General features: G+C 40.3%; 1 protein-coding gene across 2 annotated transcripts in view; it reads right to left on the reverse strand.

The window, feature by feature from the left end:
* Nucleotides 1–20,653, reverse strand: part of PPP1R1C (protein phosphatase 1 regulatory inhibitor subunit 1C) — a 76,232-nt gene that overhangs the window by 28,055 nt on the left and 27,524 nt on the right. For both annotated transcript variants that reach the window (XM_040357637.1, XM_040357638.1), the window contains exon 3: nucleotides 1,642–1,679. In XM_040357637.1, coding sequence (XP_040213571.1) covers nucleotides 1,642–1,679 — 38 coding nt within the window. The remainder of the gene's footprint in view (nucleotides 1–1,641; nucleotides 1,680–20,653) is intronic.

Below are 20,653 nucleotides of genomic sequence, written 5' to 3' on the forward strand. Positions count from 1 at the left end.
TAGACTTTAAATGTAGTGGACTTTAATAGAGGTGGACATGTTTGAATTCCAGCCAATGTGACATTGCTCCATCCATAAAAACAATGGAGAGATAAGTGAAGCCCCTGAAGATGCATGAACTATATTATTTGCAGAATCATCAGGTGAAAATAAAGAGCATAAAAAAGATACAAGCATGAAAAAAAAATGTAAGCTGCATTATAATATATATATATATATTTTTTAATAAGGCAGCAAGAAGGAATTGGGTCTTTTTGCAGACAAATTGTTAGATGAGACCTAGCTGTGTTTTGAAGTCAGGCAGGTGAATGTGGGAGAAGACATTGTTTGGTTACTATGAGCAATAAGAATAGTTCTTCCTTCAGACAATGTTGGTAGAGACCCATTTTATCAAGGATATGTAGCACCTTCTAGTTGTGTGCTAGAGAGGATAGGTACATTTAAGCAGGCCTTGTTAGTTGGTAGGCCTGTTTGTTTTCATTCTGGGCTGGGAGTGGCTCAGGGTAGTGCTGAGTGTCTCACAGGTGGAATCACTAGGCCCTCCTACTTCTTTCTAGAATATTCTAGTGTTTTCTGGAAAGAGAGGCTGGAGGGGAGGTGAGGACATCTGGGGTGTTCTGGGGAGCCCTGACCAATCCCCCAACTTGGATTGGCAGAAGGGAAGGCCTCCTCAAATACCCAGGGTTAGCCAAGCTGGGGGGGGGGGGAGTTGTTGGATTGAAAAGCTGGAGTGAAAGAGTTCGGAAGGCTGTCAGGGCCCTCCAGGCAGCCCCCCAGTCTGGGCTCGGGTGCAGTCGGGACCACCTTGAGGAGGTCCTGGACCAGAGGCAGAAGAGAGAGCGAGGAGAGGACAGCAAGAGAGAGAGAGCACTGCTAAGAGACTCCAGGGAGGACAACTGGTCGCAGCCAGGAGGGCTGGTGAGTGAGGTACAGTCAGGAGGATTCAGGGTTGCAGCCTGGACTGTGGTGGAAGTGGCAGTGGGAAGACTGGGAAACTGGGATCAGTAGCCAAAGTTAGGGCAGCTAGCACAAGAACTGTTCTGCAACACCATTGGGGTGCGTGGTCCCAGTTTGCAAAGGGCATTTACTGAGGCCTGGCTGAGTTAGTGTCAGGCCTAACCAACAAATAGTGCTAGTTGTTCCTTGGGAACCAAGTGATGTGCTGGAGGTGACTAGGAGTAACAGTCTGCAGGAAGTAATGAGCTGGTGGAGCGAGGAGTGATGAGCTTCAAGCAAGTGATGTGCAGGAGGAGGCTGAAGGAGTATGTACAGGGAATGTTCATAGTTGTCCCAAAACCAAGTGCTGTTTCATTGATCTATGCTGGGTATCCCATATCGCTTATCCCCATCCAAGTTATACCTCAGTAAAACCAAAAAAACAAAGTTCACTGACTGCTTTGTGTCCCGGAGTGCCTGAGAGTGAATGCAGGGCTGGGCAGGGTGACAGACAAACCACATTTCCTAGCAGCCCCTGCAGGGGTAACGCTACAGGTAGTACACAGCAAGTCAAGACACACCAATCATGAAGTGTCACACTGTATTGTGGAAGACTAGACACAGCAAGCTAAGCTTTGGAACAATGCACACATAAATTATGAGACTGATGTAAGAATCAAGGTTATTTGAGAGCTGTTGACTTACCTCTTCATGTGTGCTGGTTGTCCTATTATCATTTATTTCTAGGCAGAAAAGAATATTTATATGAAGTCTATGTTTTATAGATCACATATCCAATATTTATGTATTGGCAGCTTCTGTGACATAAACACAATGAAATATAATTCCATTCATTAGTTACAACTACGTCAGTACAAGCCATTGATATAGTAGTAGTCAGAAAAAAAATTCCCCCCAATCATAAAAACATGTACTATAATTACTGACTTGTTACCCAATCCTAAATCAGTTTACACAGTAAAATATTTTTTTATAAAAACTTGCATATGTAAAACCATCAAAAGCACAAAAAAATAAGATTCTAACATTTGTTGTCTTTATTTCATATGTGGTTTGAAATAAATATCGGAAGCCATATTTGTTCATGACTTATATAGACTCTGGGGCAGATCCACATACATCGGCACATATTCCCGCCGGGCGTAGCGTATCTAAGATACACTACGCCGCCGTAACTTTTTTTTTCGAATCCTCAAAGAATGCGCGCCATAAGTTACGGCAGCGTAGTGTATCTTGCGCGGTGTAAGGGCGCGCAATTCAAAACGATGTGATGGGGGTGTGTTTTATGTAAATACGTGGGGGTATCCCAGTGCGCATGCTCGAAATTAAACCGATCACAGTCGTAAGCCAATGCTTACGACTGTGACTTCATTCTACGCAAATCCCTATTCGCAAACGACTTACGCAAACGATGTAAACAATTCAAATTTCGACGCGGGAACGACGGCCATACTTAACATTGAGTACGCCACCATATAGCAGCTTTAACTATACGCCGGAAAAAGCCGAACGCAAACAACGTAAAAAAAATGCGCCGCACAGACGTACGTTCGTGGATCGCCGTATCTAGCTAATTTGCATACTCTACGCAGAATTCCTTTTTTTTTCATCTCTATAAAAGCACTATTCCACTATATATTCCCTATATATAGTATATACATGCAGCTACTGTATATATGGCCCATAAGTCCACTAATGTCAACTTATTATTCCAGTGAAAAGTTTAATTTGTGTCCAATCTAAGGCTAAAGTGTCGATAAAGGTTCACAACGATACTCTTTTAGGAGATTATTTGAGCTACAGGCAGAGTCCACTCATGGGCTGGCAGGTCCCATTCTTGGGTCTCATAAGCTCCACTCTGTGCACCTCCTCCCTACCCTTGCACCCTTCATTGATGCTAGGTAAGATCGTTTCTGTATTAGCAGTATTGCAGAGTGCAGTCAAGCTGCAATAGCTGTATAGTAAATGCTGGATTGAGTTGTCAAGCCTTAACAGCTGTACAATAAAGCACTAGATCAAGCAGTCAAGTTGCAGAAGCTTTTCAATATAGAGACAATCTTAACACTTCATTAGCATTACCATTTTTTCCAAGGGGTCCTAGGTTTGGTTTTCAGAAAAGCATTTAAATACCTTTTTAACCACTTCCTTACTGGGCACGTAAACCCCCTTCCTGCCCAGAGCATTTTTTGCGATTCGGCACTGCGTCGCTTTAACTGACAATTGCGCGGTCATGCGACGTGGCTCCCAAACAAAATTGACGTCCTTTTTTTCCCACAAATAGAGCTTTCTTTTGGTGGTATTTGATCACCTCTGCGGTTTTTATTTTTTGCGCTATAAACAAAAATAGAGCGACAATTTTGAAAAAAAAAAATAAAATTTTATCCTCAGTCTAGGCCGATACGTATTCTACATATTTTTAGTAAAAAAAAAAAAAAATCGCAATAAGCGACTGGTTTGCGCAAAAGTTATAGCGCCTACAAAATAAGGGACAGAATTATTATTTTTTATTATTTTTTTTTTACTAGTAATGGCGGCGATCTGCGATTTTTATTGCGACTGTGACATTAGGGCGGACACATCGGACACTTTTGACACATTTTTGGCACCATTCACATTTATACTGCAATCAGTGCTATAAATATGCACTAATTACTGTATAAATGTGACTGGCAGGGAAGGGGTTAACACTAGGGGGTGAGGAAGGGGTTAAATGTATTCCCTATATAGTGTTCTAACTGTGGGGGAAGGGGGGTGACTGGGGGAGGTGACCGATCTGTGTCTCTATGTACAAGAGACACAGATCGGTCTCCTTTCTCCCTGACAGCACCGCTGTCTGTGAGAGGCGGCAATGAGAAATTATCTCATATGTAAACATATGAGATCATCTCTCATTGGCCGCACAGATCGCCTAGCAAATGGCCACTCCGATTGGCCGTTCACGGCGATCTGTGATTGGCTGTGTCCAAGGGACACGGCCAGCACAGACGTTCCCCGCTGCGCGCTCGGGAGCGCGGGGATGCGGAAAGGGGCGGACGTCAAATGACGGCGCCCCAGAGAACTAGAACCACCCTGCGGCCGTATATAGTCGTACGGCCGTCGGGAAGTGGTTAATATCAATTGCATAGGTACATCAGATGTTCAGTGTTTACAGCTTAAAGAAGCTTGATTGCTTTGTCCAGTGCTTGTTGAATAGCCTTTGAAGCTTGACATCAAAGCCCAGTATTTACTGCAAAGCTTCTGCAGCTAGACTGCATGGTCCAGGCTTATGCTTTGTACACACGATAAGAATATTGTACGGAAAATATTGCTTTCTAAGCGATCGTCTGACAATCTGGTCATTGGTACACAGCTTTCGAGAGCCGATCATGACAATTCATGCAAGGGACTAGATAGAAAAATGTTCTCGTACGTTAACAGAACTAACAACTTTTGTGTAATTAGCATTGTATTTGTACAAAATAAATCATGTAACCAAAACCACACATACTCGGAAATAAAAGAATACATTACAAATACAATACAATTCATTCCATTCCATCGATTCTGAAGTTGTATTCTGTCGTACAAGAATTTTCATAACTTTATTGGTTGTCGATATGGGACTAGCATGAGAATAAAAAAGACCATCATTCATCCAATATTCTTATCGTGTGTGTATTAAGAATTGTTATACAGCTATTGCAGCTTAATTGCTTGATCCAGCATTTATGCCCTGTACACACGACCGGTTTTCCCATCGGAATAAACTCTGACGGTTTTTCCGACGGAATTCCGCTCAAGCTGTCTTGCATACACACCATCACACCAAATTCCGACCGTCAAGAACAACACTACGACGAGACGAGAAAAATTAAGTTCAATGCTTCCAAGTATGTGTCGACTTGATTCTGAGCATGCGTGGTTTTAACCACTTCCCGACGGCCGTACGACTATATACGGCCGCAGGGTGGTTCTACTTCTCTGTTGCGCCGTCATTTGACGTCCGCCCCTTTCCGCGTTCCCCGCGCGCGCTCCCGAGTGCGCAGCGGGGAACTGCTGTGCTGGCCGTGTCCCTTGGACACAGCCAATCACAGATCGCCGTGAACGGCCAATCGGAGTGGCCGTTTGCTAGGCAATCTGTGCGGCCAATGAGAGATGAACTCATATGTTTACATATGAGATCATTTCTCATTCCCGGCTCTCACAGACAGCGGTGCTGTCAGGGAGAGGGGAGACCGATCTGTGTCTCTTGTACATAGAGACACAGATCGGTCACCTCCCCCAGTCACCCCCCTTCCCCCACAGTTAGAACACTATATAGGGAATACATTTAACCCCTTCCTCACCCCCTAGTGTTAACCCCTTCCCTGCCAGTCACATTTATACAGTAATTAGTGCATATTTATAGCACTGATTGCAGTATAAATGTGAATGGTGCCAAAAATGTGTCAAAAGTGTCCGATGTGTCCGCCATAATGTCGCAGTCGCAATAAAAATCGCAGATCGCCGCCATATGTAGAATACGTATCGGCCTAGACTGAGGATAAAAAAAAAATAAAAAAAAATTGAGCTATTTATTATAGCAACAAGTAAAAAAAAAATTATTTTTTCAAAATTGTCACTAAAAACCGCAGAGGTGATCAAATACCACCAAAAGAAAGCTCTATTTGTGGGGAAAAAAGGACGTCAATTTTGTTTGGGAGCCACATCGCACGACCGCACAATTGTCAGTTAAAGCGACGCAGTGCCAAATCGCAAAAAGTCCTCTGGGCAGGAAGGGGGTTTAAGTGCCCAGTAAAGAAGTGGTTAAGTCCTTCGGAATTGCATATGTAATATAAAAAAAATTCATCGGAAAAATTGAGAACATGTTGGAAATTCTGCTAGTGTGTATAAGGCATTACTTTTCAGCTACTATGGGTTGACATCCCTCTAGTAAATTGCTAATATGGAACCAAGCTTATCTAGAATCAGTGGAAGGAGGAGTGTTTTGTATAAGGGATGGGAGCAAAGAAAACTTGGGAGCGTGTCTTGCTGGTTGATGAGTGGCAAAAGCAGTCCCTCCGCAGGGGATCATGATGAAGTTTTGTCAGCACTCCATGCTCTTATTGGAACCAGATGCTTTATGATAAGGGATAAAGCTGAGTGTGTATATAAATGAAACTTTATGCTGAAATAATAAAATGACATCCCTAAACGTATAAGTAATATTGCCAAGGTGTAAGCTACTTGTTCATACTTTATGAAGAGTCCAAAATAAATGATCAGTACATTTATAAATATGAAGAAAAAAGGGGAAGGTCTGTATTGATTTAAAATATGTGGGCATGTTTTTAGTATCTTGTGTAATACAAAGATAATACCGGGATAATTTGAGTTTTTAAATATGGGTCTGAAAGTGCTTACATAACATGTAATTACTGTTTTGTTTGAATGCATGCTGTTATGTAGAGATTGTTAAAGTTGTAACAGAGTATATTCTATAATGATTAAATTATGACAAGTACCAAGTGCTGCAATGTTACCCCTGTGCATTATGTAATCAAAATACTCCCATGCCTCAAAGGCGAAGGACATTATATCACTAACAACACATGTCTCCTATAGTCATATTGTTAAAATAATGTAATTTGCTAGTAATAATAAGTACAGGCATATAAAACAACAGCTTATTAAGCATCCAGGTAGTGGAAATGTAACAGTTTACATGCACAATATAATAAACACAATGCTGCATATTTAACAAGACAAGTAATAGCTATGGAATTCCTATACATTGTAGCACACAGATGTATAAAGCTGTAAACAATATAATAAACACAATACTGCATATTGTAACAAGACTAGTAATAGCTAGGAGATTCCTATACATTGTTGTAAATAGATGTATAAAGCTGTAATCTGCAAACCACACTACATGTGTAATGCAACAGTGTCACCTCACCTACAATAAATCACACTTGTTGTCGTTCCGTCTTTACTTAATCCCCTTGCTTTCCTCCAGCCAGTTATGGAGCTTTTGGGAGCTTCCACTAAGGAGCACCCAACAAATCAGAACCTGGACCACAGTCACCACATGGATCCAGCACAAAGGCCTTTATATAAGGCACAGAGTCAGTCTATCCCTTCAACCTATGATAACTTAGTTAGAAAAAGAAGTTTGAACATATACACATTCCAGTTAGGGATGAGCCGAACACCCACCCATTCGGTTCGCACTAGAACCTTCGAACGGACCAACCGTTCGTGCGAACATTTATAACCCCATTGACGTCTATGGGACTCGAACGCTCGAATTCAAAAGTGCTCATTTTAAAGCCTAATATGCAAGTTATTGTCGTAAAACATCTTTGAGAACCCGGGTCTTGCCCCAGGGAACATGTATCAATGGAAAAAAAGTTTTAAAAACGGTTGTTTTTTTCTGGAGCAGTGATTTTAATGATGCTTAAAGTGAAAAAGAAAAAGAAAAATTCCTTTAAATATCATACCTGCTGGGTGTCTATAGTATGCCTGTGAAGTGGCATGTGTTTAGAACTGTCCCTGCACAAAATGAGATTACTATAAGAAAAAGTAATTTAAAACTAATGTAATGTCTGCAATATGGATGAAAATCATTGAGAAAATAGCACAGACACAGACAGTACACACACCACGTAGCTTTAGGTGCACACTGCAGAGGACACAGGCAGTACACCACGTGAGAATACTGCAGCTAGCACAATCACCTGCCTGCCTGTCAGTAAATTAGGAAGAGCGGATCTAGCTAAACTATACAGTGTATAAATATATTTACAACACCTAGGATGCATATATATCCTCTACACACTGTAACTTTAACTGACTAGCCTGCCTGCTCTATCTACCTACTAAAAATGACACTCTTTCTCTGTCTTCTCTCTCTTAACCACTGCAACACACTACACAAGGCCAACCTGCAGGCGGCCTTTTATAGCATGGGGCATGTTATTAACACCCTGAGCCATAATTGGTCAAAGCCACCATGGCTTTGGCCAATTATGGCTCTCCGTTTTTTGAAAGCTGTGATTGGCCAACCATGCAGGTCATAGTACATGCTTGGCCAATCATCAGCCAGCAATGCACTGCGATGCCAGTGAATTATGGGCCGTGAAACACCACTCGAATATGGCGCGAACGGCCCAAAACATTCGTAATTCGACAAACGATCGAACATACGATGTTCGAGTCCAACGTGTGTTCGACTCGAATACGAAACTCATCCCTAATTCCAGTATTGGTACTACCTCTATCATTGGGTGAGTTTGTTCTTTCTGCGGTGGTATCCTCCAAAATTCAAAATCATATTGATATGGTGTGAGTCCACAAGCTACTGCTTTAGTATTCATGAAGATATAGATCACATGATCTATAAATATATGACTGTTGTGATGATCTTAATTGATGTAACCTGTTGTTGTGCCCTCTAAAAACAGTTAATTAATAATGTGTAAACTATATAAAGGGGATCAAAGAGTTTCATGGAGCTTGGGAATGCATAATAGACTGTTAAGCAACTGGTTCCCAAAGCCCTTTTGCTACTCTGCAATAGGGGAAACTAGAAAATGTGCTTAAACCACAATTACAATCACTTTTTTACAAAATAAAATTAGTTTCTGGACCCTATACATTTAGCCCCCTAACAGCAATTTAGGGACAAGTCTATGCATTCTCAAAGTGGATGTAAACCCACTCTCATCCTTTGTAAACTACTGCCATAGTGCTGATCTATAAGAATATACATGCCTCCTGCACGTATCCTCACCTGTCAAATGTCTCCCCACTGTCTGTTATAAGAACTGAAAAACTGCATGGGTGGGTCTGTTGTCTGGAGCTCGGTGGGTGGACTTGTGATCAGTAGACTCCCCGCCCACCTCTACACTCCCCTGGTCAACATCCATTTTCTCCTGTGTATTCCTTACACTAAATTCTGCTATGATCACGAACATCCAGTCAAAATGCAGAAAAGTAACCACATGACTTCAGAAAAGGAGTGGGGGTGGAAATTAAAAAATAATGCCTGTCTCAGGCTGGTGCATAAGATATGCAAATAACCTGTCATTCACTGCAAGGGGGAAGAATGGACAAAAGTTTTCTCCTGTTTGTCCGTTTATCTCAATGGAAAAAGAAAAGAGGATTGCTCAGAGCTGGATTAACTCTTTGTGGCAAGACTGGGCACAGATTTTAGGAAATCTTATACGCTACATTATGACAGAAAAAAAATGTGGGTTTACATCCACTTTAACTCAATCATTAATGCATTTAACTCTAATGCCGCGTACACACGATCATTTTTCGGTTTTTAAAAAACAACGTTTTTTAAAAATGTCAATGTGTGGGCTTCAGAGCATTTTTTGGGTTTTGAAAAACGACAAAAAAAAAAATTCGAACATGCTCTATTTTTTCACAACGTTTTAAACAATGTCGTTTTTCGGGTTGTAAAAAATGATCGTGTGTGGGTTTTGACGACGTGAAGAACCCACTCATGCTCAGAAGCAAGTTATGAGACGGGAGCGCTCATTCTGGTAAAACTAGCGTTCGTAATGGAGTAAGCACATTCATCACGCTGTAACAGACAGAAAAGCGCAAATCGTCTTTTACTAACACAAAATCAGCAAAAGCAGCCCAAAGGGTGGCATCATCCGAATGGAACTTCCCCTTTATAATGCCATCGTACGTGTTGTACGTCACCGCGCTTTACTAGAGCATTTTCTTTTCACTATCGTGTGTAGACAACGTCGTTTAAATGATGAAGTTGTAAAAAAAAACGTTGTTTTTTCTAGAGGCTGAAAAATGTTGTTTTTTACAACCCGAAAAATGATCGTGTGTACGCGACATAAGTACAATCAACTTATTTTCTCAAAATAAGGTCTTTCCATGTATATCAGAAAACAATATCAAACAGCAGAAATCATTCTATATCTTGTTTAACAGTAAATAGAAAATGAGGTATTCAGAAATGTGCAGTAACAAAGTTCTGCAAGTGTGCAGTAAAAGATGATATTGGGGAAATGTATCTTTCAGGTGTTTTTTTTTATCCTAACCACTGGTCAGTATGGTGGATAAAGTAAAGGCAAAACTTTTTGTTTCATTTTGGAAGGAGTTGAGAGTAATTAGAACACCTGTCAGGTTTTATTGTTGTCTGTGCCCCAATTAAGGAGATTCACCCTCTCTATTTGTCCTCTTTATCATTATCACCATACGTAAAAGAAAATCACAAGTTTGGGTCATCACCAGAAAAGGAATACGGTGGAAATTTACCAATAGGGACACTAGCTCCTGTGACTCTGTTGATAACAAGGGATTCCCTCATTTTGGAGGGATTTCGTCTCACTTCCTGTTTTGGCGATGAAACAGGAAATGAAGGAAAATCACCCCCAGTGGGACACCGAAGGCAAAAAATACCATATGAGGGTTATAACCCTTTTTTTTGCCTTTAGCTCTACTTTAAATACAACTGCTTCCCAGGTTTTAGTTACAATATTAATGAAAATTACTAAAAACCACAAAAGTGCCACTCAAAAAAACATTTTTAACAAAGTTCTACCCCAACTTTTATAATTTCACTTGTCCATATGCTGAACAAAATCAACAAACGTACTAGAAACAGAGACTGCTGTCACCTGCTAGCAATGGATCTTTTGACCCAGAAACACGTACAAATGACTTATTAGCTTCTCTGTCTGATGAATTAACCTTGTCACAGAACAGAGATAAACTCAATGATCTTGAAAAATGTCCTTGGCTTTTATTAGGATATCATTACATCTATCCCAAGCACAGGTAATTTTGGCTGCAGCAGAGGTTCATTTATGTGTCTCAGTGCTGGCAACCTGCCTAATACTCAACTAAATATAATATTCCCTTAAGGACAGCTCTACAAAGTCACAAAATGAGTATCCCTGAATAACAGGCTGGCTTGTCCTAAAACACACTAAAATACCTAAAGTATGTTAGGCAAACATAAAGGATTATTCATTGCGGTTATGTGCCAACATCCATACTAACGCAAAAAGAGAAAGAAAGTGACTACGGAGACTTTTAAGGCACACAAGAGAAAGAGAATCATAAGATAATACTTTGCACCATTAATAAAATTGTCAAAATTTATTAAACAACTTTGAAAGTTGTTTTTCCCCCCTCAAAAAGCAACAATATAGCGAATTCACTGTATAGTTCTACATCCCTTCTTTAAATATTTGTATACTGTTATTGAACCATTCATATGGCATTAAATTAGAGAAAATGTTGCTGTGAAGTATATGCCATCATGTGGGGATAGGGTGGTAGATAATATGCAAAATATAGGTCTCCAATAATTTATCAATATACCAATAGTCAAGGACAAACAATAATTTCCAGAAACTCAACTCTTATGCCCTGTACACACGATCGGATATCTGATGGAATCTAATCCGATGGATTTTTTCGTCGGATATCTGATGAAGCTGACTTTCATCAGTCTTGGCCACTCACCATCGGTCAAAAATCCGACCGTGTCCAAACACGGTGACGTAAAACACGACGACGTGCTGAGAAAAATTAAGTTCAATGCTTCCGAGCAAGCGTAGACTTGATTCTGAGCATGCATGGATTTTTGACCGATGGACTTTCACACAGACAATCATTTTTTTCTATCGGTTTTTTATCCATAGGAGAAATTTAAAACATGTTCTATTTTTTTTCACCAATGGAAAACAAACTGATGGGGCCCACACACGATCGGTTTGTCCAATGAAAACGGTCCATCGGTCCGTTTTCATCAGACAAACTGATCGTGTGTACAGGGCTTTACATAGACAGTATATCTTCTATAGCTTGTAGGTGGAACATTCGACCGGAAATGTATGATTGTGGAATCGTACAGTTTAGCTGCTCCGTCGAATCTTCCTAGAACATTTGACAGACACCATAAGCCTTCAAATGACAGATTCGACCTTAAAGGGGTTGTAAAGGTAATTTTTTTCCCCATAAATAGCTTCCTTTACCTTAGAGCAGTCCTCCTTCACTTACCTCATCCTTCGATTTTGCTTTTAAATGTCCTTATTTCTTCTGAGAAATCCTCACTTCCTGTTCTTCTGTCTGTAACTACACGCAGTAATGCAAGGCTTTCTCCCTGGTGTGGAGAAAGCCTCTTGAGGGGGGAGGGGGCGAGCAGGCAAGTCAGGACACTCTCTACTTTTCATATAGAGAAAGGAGCTGTGTGTTAGTGGGTGTCCTGACACTCCTGCTCGCCCCCTCAAGAGGCTTTCTCCACACCAGGGAGACAGCCTTGCATTACTGTGTGGAGTTACAGACAGAAGAACAGGAAGTGAGCATTTCTCAGAAGAAATAAGGACATTTAAAAGCAAAATCAAAGGATGAGGTAAGTGAAGGAGGACTGCACTAAGGTAAAGGAAGCTATTTAAGGAAATAGTTGTTTACCTTTACAACCCCTTTATTTAATTCGGATTTTCGGACGAATGCATAAGTAAATATATTTATTTTTCGTACGAAAACAAAATTCCAAAACAAAATATTTCAGTGTGCACATGTCTAGGACCTAATGAGGTTTGGCCCTATTTCCCCTTTAAAATGTACTATACTCTCTCTTAAAGATAAGGTCAAAATCATAGCATTTAAGCAAAAACAGCACAAATAAAACATGAATAAATATGTGACAAGTCTACTATGAAAACTGTAATGTTTTAGCCAAGTCCTTAATCCAGTTTAAACATATTTAACTGCAGGCAAACGGTAGAAAAAGATAAGCAATAGTAATGAATAAACATACAGAAGGAAGAGGTGACACTGGGAAACATCAGCCTGTATCATTCAGGGCATAAAGTAATTGTTCATAATAAGATTTTATTATTTGTCTTTTTTTTTTAGTTTTGGATATTATAAGGAAGGTTAAAACCCCAGTATCTTTTTTAGGGTTTCATTTAGGAAATTTCACATCGTTTTCTGCCCAGGAGACACAACACAAAGTAAGAGGAAACCTATACAAAGTGGTTACCAAAATATATTTATTGTTACTTTTTGTTCTAGTGACAATTTTTGATTCCCCATCACTTTCAGTTTTAGTGACAGTGGTCATCAGGACAAATAGAGAGGGAAAACAAACCTCACAGGGGGTTTAATTTTTACCAATTCCAGCTAAAAATAAAAAATATTTTTTTTTAGCTTTAGATACATATTATAATGGCCACAATATAAGAGTAAATATTAAACCAGAAAGGGATTTATTATAGAGGGGTTAAGATAAATATTATCACCATTATGAGAGAACAAGTTATGTTTCTTTTATTGCATTCCCATCATGGCAAAATCCCTTACCCCAGGCCAGTATTTCAGTCATGAAAAGGGCATTTCACCTGTTTTCACCATCTCTAAGGTCTGATACACACAGATCTAAAACAAATCATTTACAATATTGCAGTCATTTTGAGGTTAAAAAGATTTATGTTTTTGTTTTAAATGTCCCTCCAAAACTTCAGCTATTTTATATAATGCCTGGAGATCCTGCCATAAAGGTCCTCGTTCAGGCACTTTTTGTTATGGGGTGACAATTGTTTTTTAATTGTGCTCCTGCGTTGCTACCCTGTCACAAGTGCACCTGGTAGAGAGGATGAGTGACTGTGCTGACACACACTGTGTAGGCGTGTTCCACCATTGTTCGGAGCAATGATGCAGACATGAAGGAGTGATTATTTTTTATATATATATATATATATATATATATATATATATATATTTGCAAAGTATTCTTATCCCAAAAGGATTTCATCTCCCTTACCGTGAGCTTCTCCATTTTCCAAAAAAGAAATCTCAAGGAGCCAGCGTCATTGTCTACTAATGTGTGTAGACCTCGGTTCACAGCCAACCTCAGTGAGTTCTCTTGTGACATCACCAAGGTCCTGCTGTATCTAACCCCCGCCATGCCATTGTCCATTTCAATGCTCATCTTGGATGTCAAAAAATAGCAAACAAATTTACCGTGTAACTACTGGTAACCTCCTCACGCACAACTTTTTTTGTTTTAATGACTCTATCTCCAAAAGTGTGGGGCATCTATGGGTGCCCGTTTTTCACCCTCTCTTGCCAACTTATATATGGGTTGGAGAGAGAGGGTGTTCATTTTTGGAGATATGAATCCCTTTCGTTTTGGTATTAGGATGTACCGTCAGTACATTGATGACCTTCTGTTCATTTCTTCTGGTACTGTGGGTACTTTAGATTTGTTTTTTTTACAATATTTGAACACCACTCTAAATCTTAAGTTTACCGGCATTTTGGATGATAGATCGGTCTGGTTTTTGGATGTGGTTTTGTCACATCGTGAGGATCATATTATTTAAAGTTGTAAAGAAAACCCCTGTGGGGGAACACACTCCTTCATGCGGACTCTGGGCACCGTAGACCTGTCATCCGTGGTATTCCTGTAGGAATGTTTCTGAGGTTGCTCAGGATCTGCAGGGATGACAGTGATTTCCAGCAAGAAAAAGATGAGATGCATGGTAGGTTTAGTGATCATGGATATAATGTACCCACATTATAAAGAGCAATTCACATCGCTAAAGGGACATCTAGAAAACTAAGCCTGGATCAAGTACAGTTAGGATTCCTGTCTTTTCAACCCCATATAGTATAGAGTACAGTTAGATAGGAAAATGATGGCGCGGTATGTCCCAATTTTATATAAGGATAAACAATAAAGTATTCTATCTAGGGGTTTCAAAAAGGTGTCTAGGCGTGCCCCCTCTCTGGTCAATACATTGTCCCCAAGTGATTTTGTTTCCCGTGCCCAAAGAAGTACATGGCTGTACAAATGTGGAGCTTGTAATTGTCCATGTTGTCCTTGGTTAATCAGGGGCGATTCATTTCTCTCTACATTTAACCATAGATCCTTTCGACTAAAGACCTTTGTTAATTGCAGCACTTGGAATGTTATTTGTCTAATTACATGTAAGACTTTCACAATACAATACTTTGGTCAAACCACTAGGAGACTCCGGGATCGTTTACATCAGTGGTTCTCAACCTTCTAGTGCCGTGACCCCTTGATAAAATTTCCCAAGTTGTGGGGACCCCTAACAGTAAAATTATTTTCATAGCGTGGGTTGAAAGCACCCAAGGCAAGACAAGTAATTTTCGCCCCTAACCCACGGACATTTAGCGCTCCCTGAGTGCCTTCCACTCGTACAGTATTAAAAACCCTTATAGTGAATTTTTGGGTGTACCACTCTCTTTGTTCTCCTTTCCTTCCCTTTCATCTCTCTCTATCCTAATTCCTTGTTTTTTCCCCCCATCCCTCCCCCTGTCTTTCTTGCTCTCTTTTTTTTCCTTTCTCTCCCATCTTCTTTGTCCCTCCCCCTCTTATCATCTCCATTCCTGGGAGAACAGTGCGGGCTTCAGGAACAGCCCAGGATTTGGGGACCCCTGGCAAATCATCATTTGACCCCCGAGGGGGTCCCGACCCCCAGGTTGAGAACCACTGGTTTACATGATCATGTTTATGATATTAAAAAAGAACATGGGACTAATGTAGCTAGACACTTTAATGAGACACATGGGGGGGGGGGGCAGACACTTCTTTACTACAAATACAAAGTATAGAAAAAATGTGTACACCCAGGAGAGGTGGGGATAATTATAGAATACTTTGAAAGCGAGAAGTGTTTTGGATATTCTTTTTGCAATCCAGGAAATTGTGGGTGCCTGAATTTTGAATGGGATTTGACCCATTTTTATGATTGATTTAATGCACTGTTTTTTACCATAATTTAACAATATGTTTCTCACGCATTTATTTTATATGTCTTAAAAGTTGAAAAATATTTTTTTATAATACGGGTATATCAGTTCAGGCGAAAGTGCCATCGTTCTGTCCATTATATAATATGGGTATATCCGTTCAAGTGAAGGTGTCATAGTTCTGTCCATTATATCATGTCTAGTTACATCATATATATGATACATTTGTGTGTGTTTTCCTCCTGACAAGGAGGTATGCTGTATCTTCTTTCATAGTTTTTGTTTTTTGGTATTTAAAATTTTTCTAGAAATGGTGTTTGTATATGTATTGTGGTAAATGTTAGATTTTTCTTATATGATGGATATTCCCACAGTATTGCTAATGCCATTCGTTTGTGAATTTCTATTTGGAAGCAAAGAACAGAACATATGGATCCAATCACCAAAGCAGATACATCTGTTTTGAATTTACTATGCTTTGTGATCATGTGTTTTTTTGTATATTACCATGTTGATGATTGTGATCTTAATAATTTTGATGAAGCACGCTAGTCGTGTGAAACACGTCACCTTTTCCCCTGCTATTGCTCCTCTGCATTTTGTTTTTTCTCCTCAATAAATATCTTTTCATTGCACCTACTTTGGGAGTGCGGCCATCCTATTTTCATTCTTCCTTATTTTCGTGCTGACAATCCTGAGGAGGGGCAAAGAGGACGGTATGGCATGTGTACCCGGCGAGAGGGCTCGTCCGCCAGCAGCTTGTGTCACGAAGATAACGGACTATATACTTTTTAGCGATGTCAGAATGGTGTGCTCTAAGTACCCTAAAAATGTGAGTAATCACTTTGCACAAAGACTATTTGGGTTTTAAAAGTTATAGGCATTATTGGAGATTGATTGTTTTTACATAAACACAGATCGTATGGTGGGAGGCAGCAACACTTAGGAGAGAAGGGGAATCAGGACATCTTTACATTTTAGTCCAGATGAGACTAAGAAGCGAGTATTGACCAAATTTAAAGTGATATTAAAAGTTTTGTGATTTTTTTTCTTGTGTTATACTTACCTGCTCCGTGCAGTGGTTTTGCACAGATTAGCCTAGATTCTCCTCTTCTCGGGTGCTTCTTCTGTGCTCCTGACACCTCCCTCCTGTCAAGTGCCCCCACAGCAAGCAGCTTGCTATGGGGGCACCCAAGCTGAGCTGCAGCTCTGTGTATCCATTCATACACGGTGCAGTGGTTCGGCTTCGCCCCTTTCTCTCCTGATTGGCTAACTGACTTTAATTGACAGCAGCGGGAGCTAATGGCGCTGCGGCTGTTCTCGGCCAATCAGGAGGGAAAGTCCTGGATGGTTGAGACATTCATGGATATCACTAGATAGAGATGGTGCTCAAGTAAGTATTAGAGGGGCTGAAGGCTTCTGCTGCACACAGAAGGCTTTTTATCTTCATGCACAGAATGCATTAAGATAATAAAACCTTCGGATTTTACAACTCCTTTAATTGTGAGGTCACTGGTGTTAAGGTATGAAAACACCCAAAGCGGAGCACGAGTGGGGTGTTGTCACCAGCTGCATAGTTCTGAGCACTTTGAAGCACATAAGGGATTGGTGATTATCATCACGGCAATAAGGAATTGGACTTTTGTTTGTTTATATATCAAGAGCTGCACAAATATACTTCTGTTATTTTTCACTGCATGATCGCCAAGTATTGAGCAGATCACTGCTGTACATATGTAGTGTAGAGCAATTTATTTAATTGTTTTTGATATATTGTCATGTTAACACAAAGGTTAACAGAAGCACGGCACATTAATTGAATACATGTATTATACACATTATGGCTACTTTCACACTGAGGCGGTTTTCATATGTTTTAGCGATAGAAATAGCCTCTGAAAAGCACCTGAAAACCACCTCCCATTCATGTGTCTTTTCACACTGCGGTGGTGCGCTTTCGGAATGTTACGAAAAGTCCTGCAAGCAGCATCTTTGGGGCAGGTTGGGAACGCTGTATTTACCACTCCCAAACGCCTGTCGATTGCAGCAATGAATGGGCAGCACTTTGAAAGCACCGCAAAACTGGACTTTTTAAAATTTTTGGGGCTAAAAAGCGCCCCGCCAGCAGCCAAAAAGCACCGCTAAAACGAGCGGCGCTTTATTACTAATGGCCTGGCATCCCATTGTGAAAGTAGCCTTAATGGGAATGTGAGAAGTGCATGCAGCCGATGCTATAGTATTGTTTTTAGGTTTCTCGCAATGTTTTTGTTTGTTTACATTCTTAAATACCTCGCAATCAGATTCAGCTTTAAATACTTATGACTCAAAAATTGTTTTGCTAGTGTAATCATCCGTTAATGCTTCAGCATCTACCAAAAAACTATCGCTTTTGGGTGATCTGACCTTTCAAATATCTCTACCCCTCACTGTTAAATTATGTAGAGTGGGAGGTTTATTTTAGTCCAACAAACCTCCTGACACTACACTATTTATAAGCTGGGCTGAACCATTTAAAGGAAGAAGAAATACAAATAAATGTTTTTCCCATACTGTGTGTTCCATAGTTTTTTTTTTTTGCATCTGTTTCTAAGAAGTCGACTTCCGTAGAGTTACAGTAAGATCAGATTCAACTGTCAGCCATTAAATATTAAGAGGAAGCTGAACACCAAGGATAAAAGCCAGGAGCATGGCACAATGCCAACTCACACAATACAGCCTTCAACATGGGCCTTTGGGAATTGAGCTAACATTAGCTGTAAGGTTTAAGGTTATTTTATTCACATACTATAAAACATTCTTAAACATAGTGTGACTTTTTCATGTAAATGGATTTTTCTGCCTACATTTTCTCTTTAAAGTTTGTTCTACAATTATACAGTATGTGTCAATCGGATCTAATAGATAAACAAGTTGAAGTATAATGGATGTCATCATGCACGTATCTTTGGTTTTAACTGGAAATCACTTGGCAATAAACAAGCTTTTTCCATTCTCATAAATACATTTTATCTGACGAAATACATTGTGGACATTTTAGGCTTCAATTTCTAACATTAAAAATGAATGGCTGGCCATGTTTGATTTTGTATAAGGATACGTCTCTAATTGTTGGTGGAGTGGAGGGATCACGGTTTGATAAAACTGCATTGAGTGCACTGGCCAGTTTTTGTCTGCAAGAATGGCATGAGAATTAGTTGTGATGGTAGGTTGTGGAGCTTGCTGCAGTTAGGCTAGCAACACCCAAGGTTCTTCTGGACAAGAATAGAAACAGGATTCACCTGACTGACTCTCTGCAGTCTTTAATTACTTGAAACCCACACAATGCTCCTTGGTAATGAATATAATCTAGACTGTTTAGGATTTGGCTCACATGAGGGAGAGAATAGGGTAATACATCTGTAAATTCTGTATCACAGCAATGCCAAACAGTAGCAGGGAGATGGATTATATCATATATTTACTATAATATTGTAGCTTGATTTATAAATTCCTCTCAGGATTTTTAATTAATGAAAAGGAAGAGGTACTTTTCACTCAAAATAAAAATGTGATTTGGCAATGCAGGAATATGCACTACTGATTCCTATAAAGTGTGAATTATAATGATAAGTCTGCATACATTTCTACCACACAATTGGCTATTTCTTTTTTCGATTCCTAGTTAGTTCATATTTATATTTGTTTCTGAAATTCCAAGCCCTAGCAGCAATTTACCCACAACTTCCACTCTGGCCCTGCTCATGTACACTGAGCATCTTGAATATTTTCCTCCCCTGAAACAGTAAAGCGAACAATAAACTGATTGAAATTCATCTGGCAGCAGGGACCGGCCAAATTTTGATCAGTGTGTGGGTTCCCTTGCTGGACAGAACTCGATTGTTTGACTTCTGTTAAAGGGACATGTTGGAAAATCTTCCCATTAATTAGCAGCTTTATCTGACGAAATACATTGTGGACATTTTAGGCTTCCATTTCTAACATTGAAACTGAATGGCTGGCCATGTTTGATTTTGTATATTGATAGGTCTCTAATTGTTGGTGTAGTGGAGAGATCACTGTTTGATGAAAATGCAAGTGAAAGTGCACTGGCCAGTTTTCTAGCCCACAGAAGGGAAATGACCAGGCTTAGAGAGAACCTCCCAAGGAAGGGGGTGAGGAGAAACTGCTGCAGTTATGATGCACATACCTGCAGCACTCACATTAAAATCTCAGGCAGTACTGACAGGCAAAACTTAATACGCTCCCCAGCCAATTTTAATTCCTGGATATTGCTGTTGGTTGGACACTAAGGCTGCGTACACACGGTCGGACAAAACCGATGAGAATGGACCGAGGTTCAGTTTCATTGGTCCAAACCGACCGTGTGTATAGCCCATCGGTCTATGCTTCAAAATCGAACCGATGGACCGCCGCCCGATCGGTCCAAACCGATGATTAGTACAGAAAGCATCTGTTCAAAACCCGCGCATGCTCAGAATCAAGTCGACACATGCTTGGAAGCATTGAACTTCGTTTTATTCAGCACGTTGTGTGTTTGACGTCACCGCATTCTGACCTGATCGGTTTTTGGAACGATGGTGTGTACACACATCAGACCATCAGGCCACTTCAGCAGTGAACCAATGGAAATGGCCCGTCGGACCATTCTCATCGGTTTGGAACGACCGTGTGTACACGGCCTAAGGCTGTCCATCATAGTGATGGACCAATAAAATGGAGATGGGAAGAGCTTTGTCTGCAAGAATGGCATGAGAATTAGTGTGTGGGTTCCCTTGCTGGACAGAACTTGATTGTTTAACCAATCAGCTGAAGCCACTGATCAGTGTATTCAGACAGAGGCAATGTCCCAGCGGAGATGATTCCTCCATCCACCACATTTGTGTGGATAGACGACTCTGGCTGGTTGAATGAAAAAAACAAAAAAAACAACCATGTATGGCCAGCTTAGGAATGTACACTAATGCCTCGT

The sequence above is a fragment of the Rana temporaria genome, chromosome 6 (assembly GCF_905171775.1).
Source record: "Rana temporaria chromosome 6, aRanTem1.1, whole genome shotgun sequence".
Taxonomy (NCBI): Eukaryota; Metazoa; Chordata; class Amphibia; order Anura; family Ranidae; genus Rana; species Rana temporaria.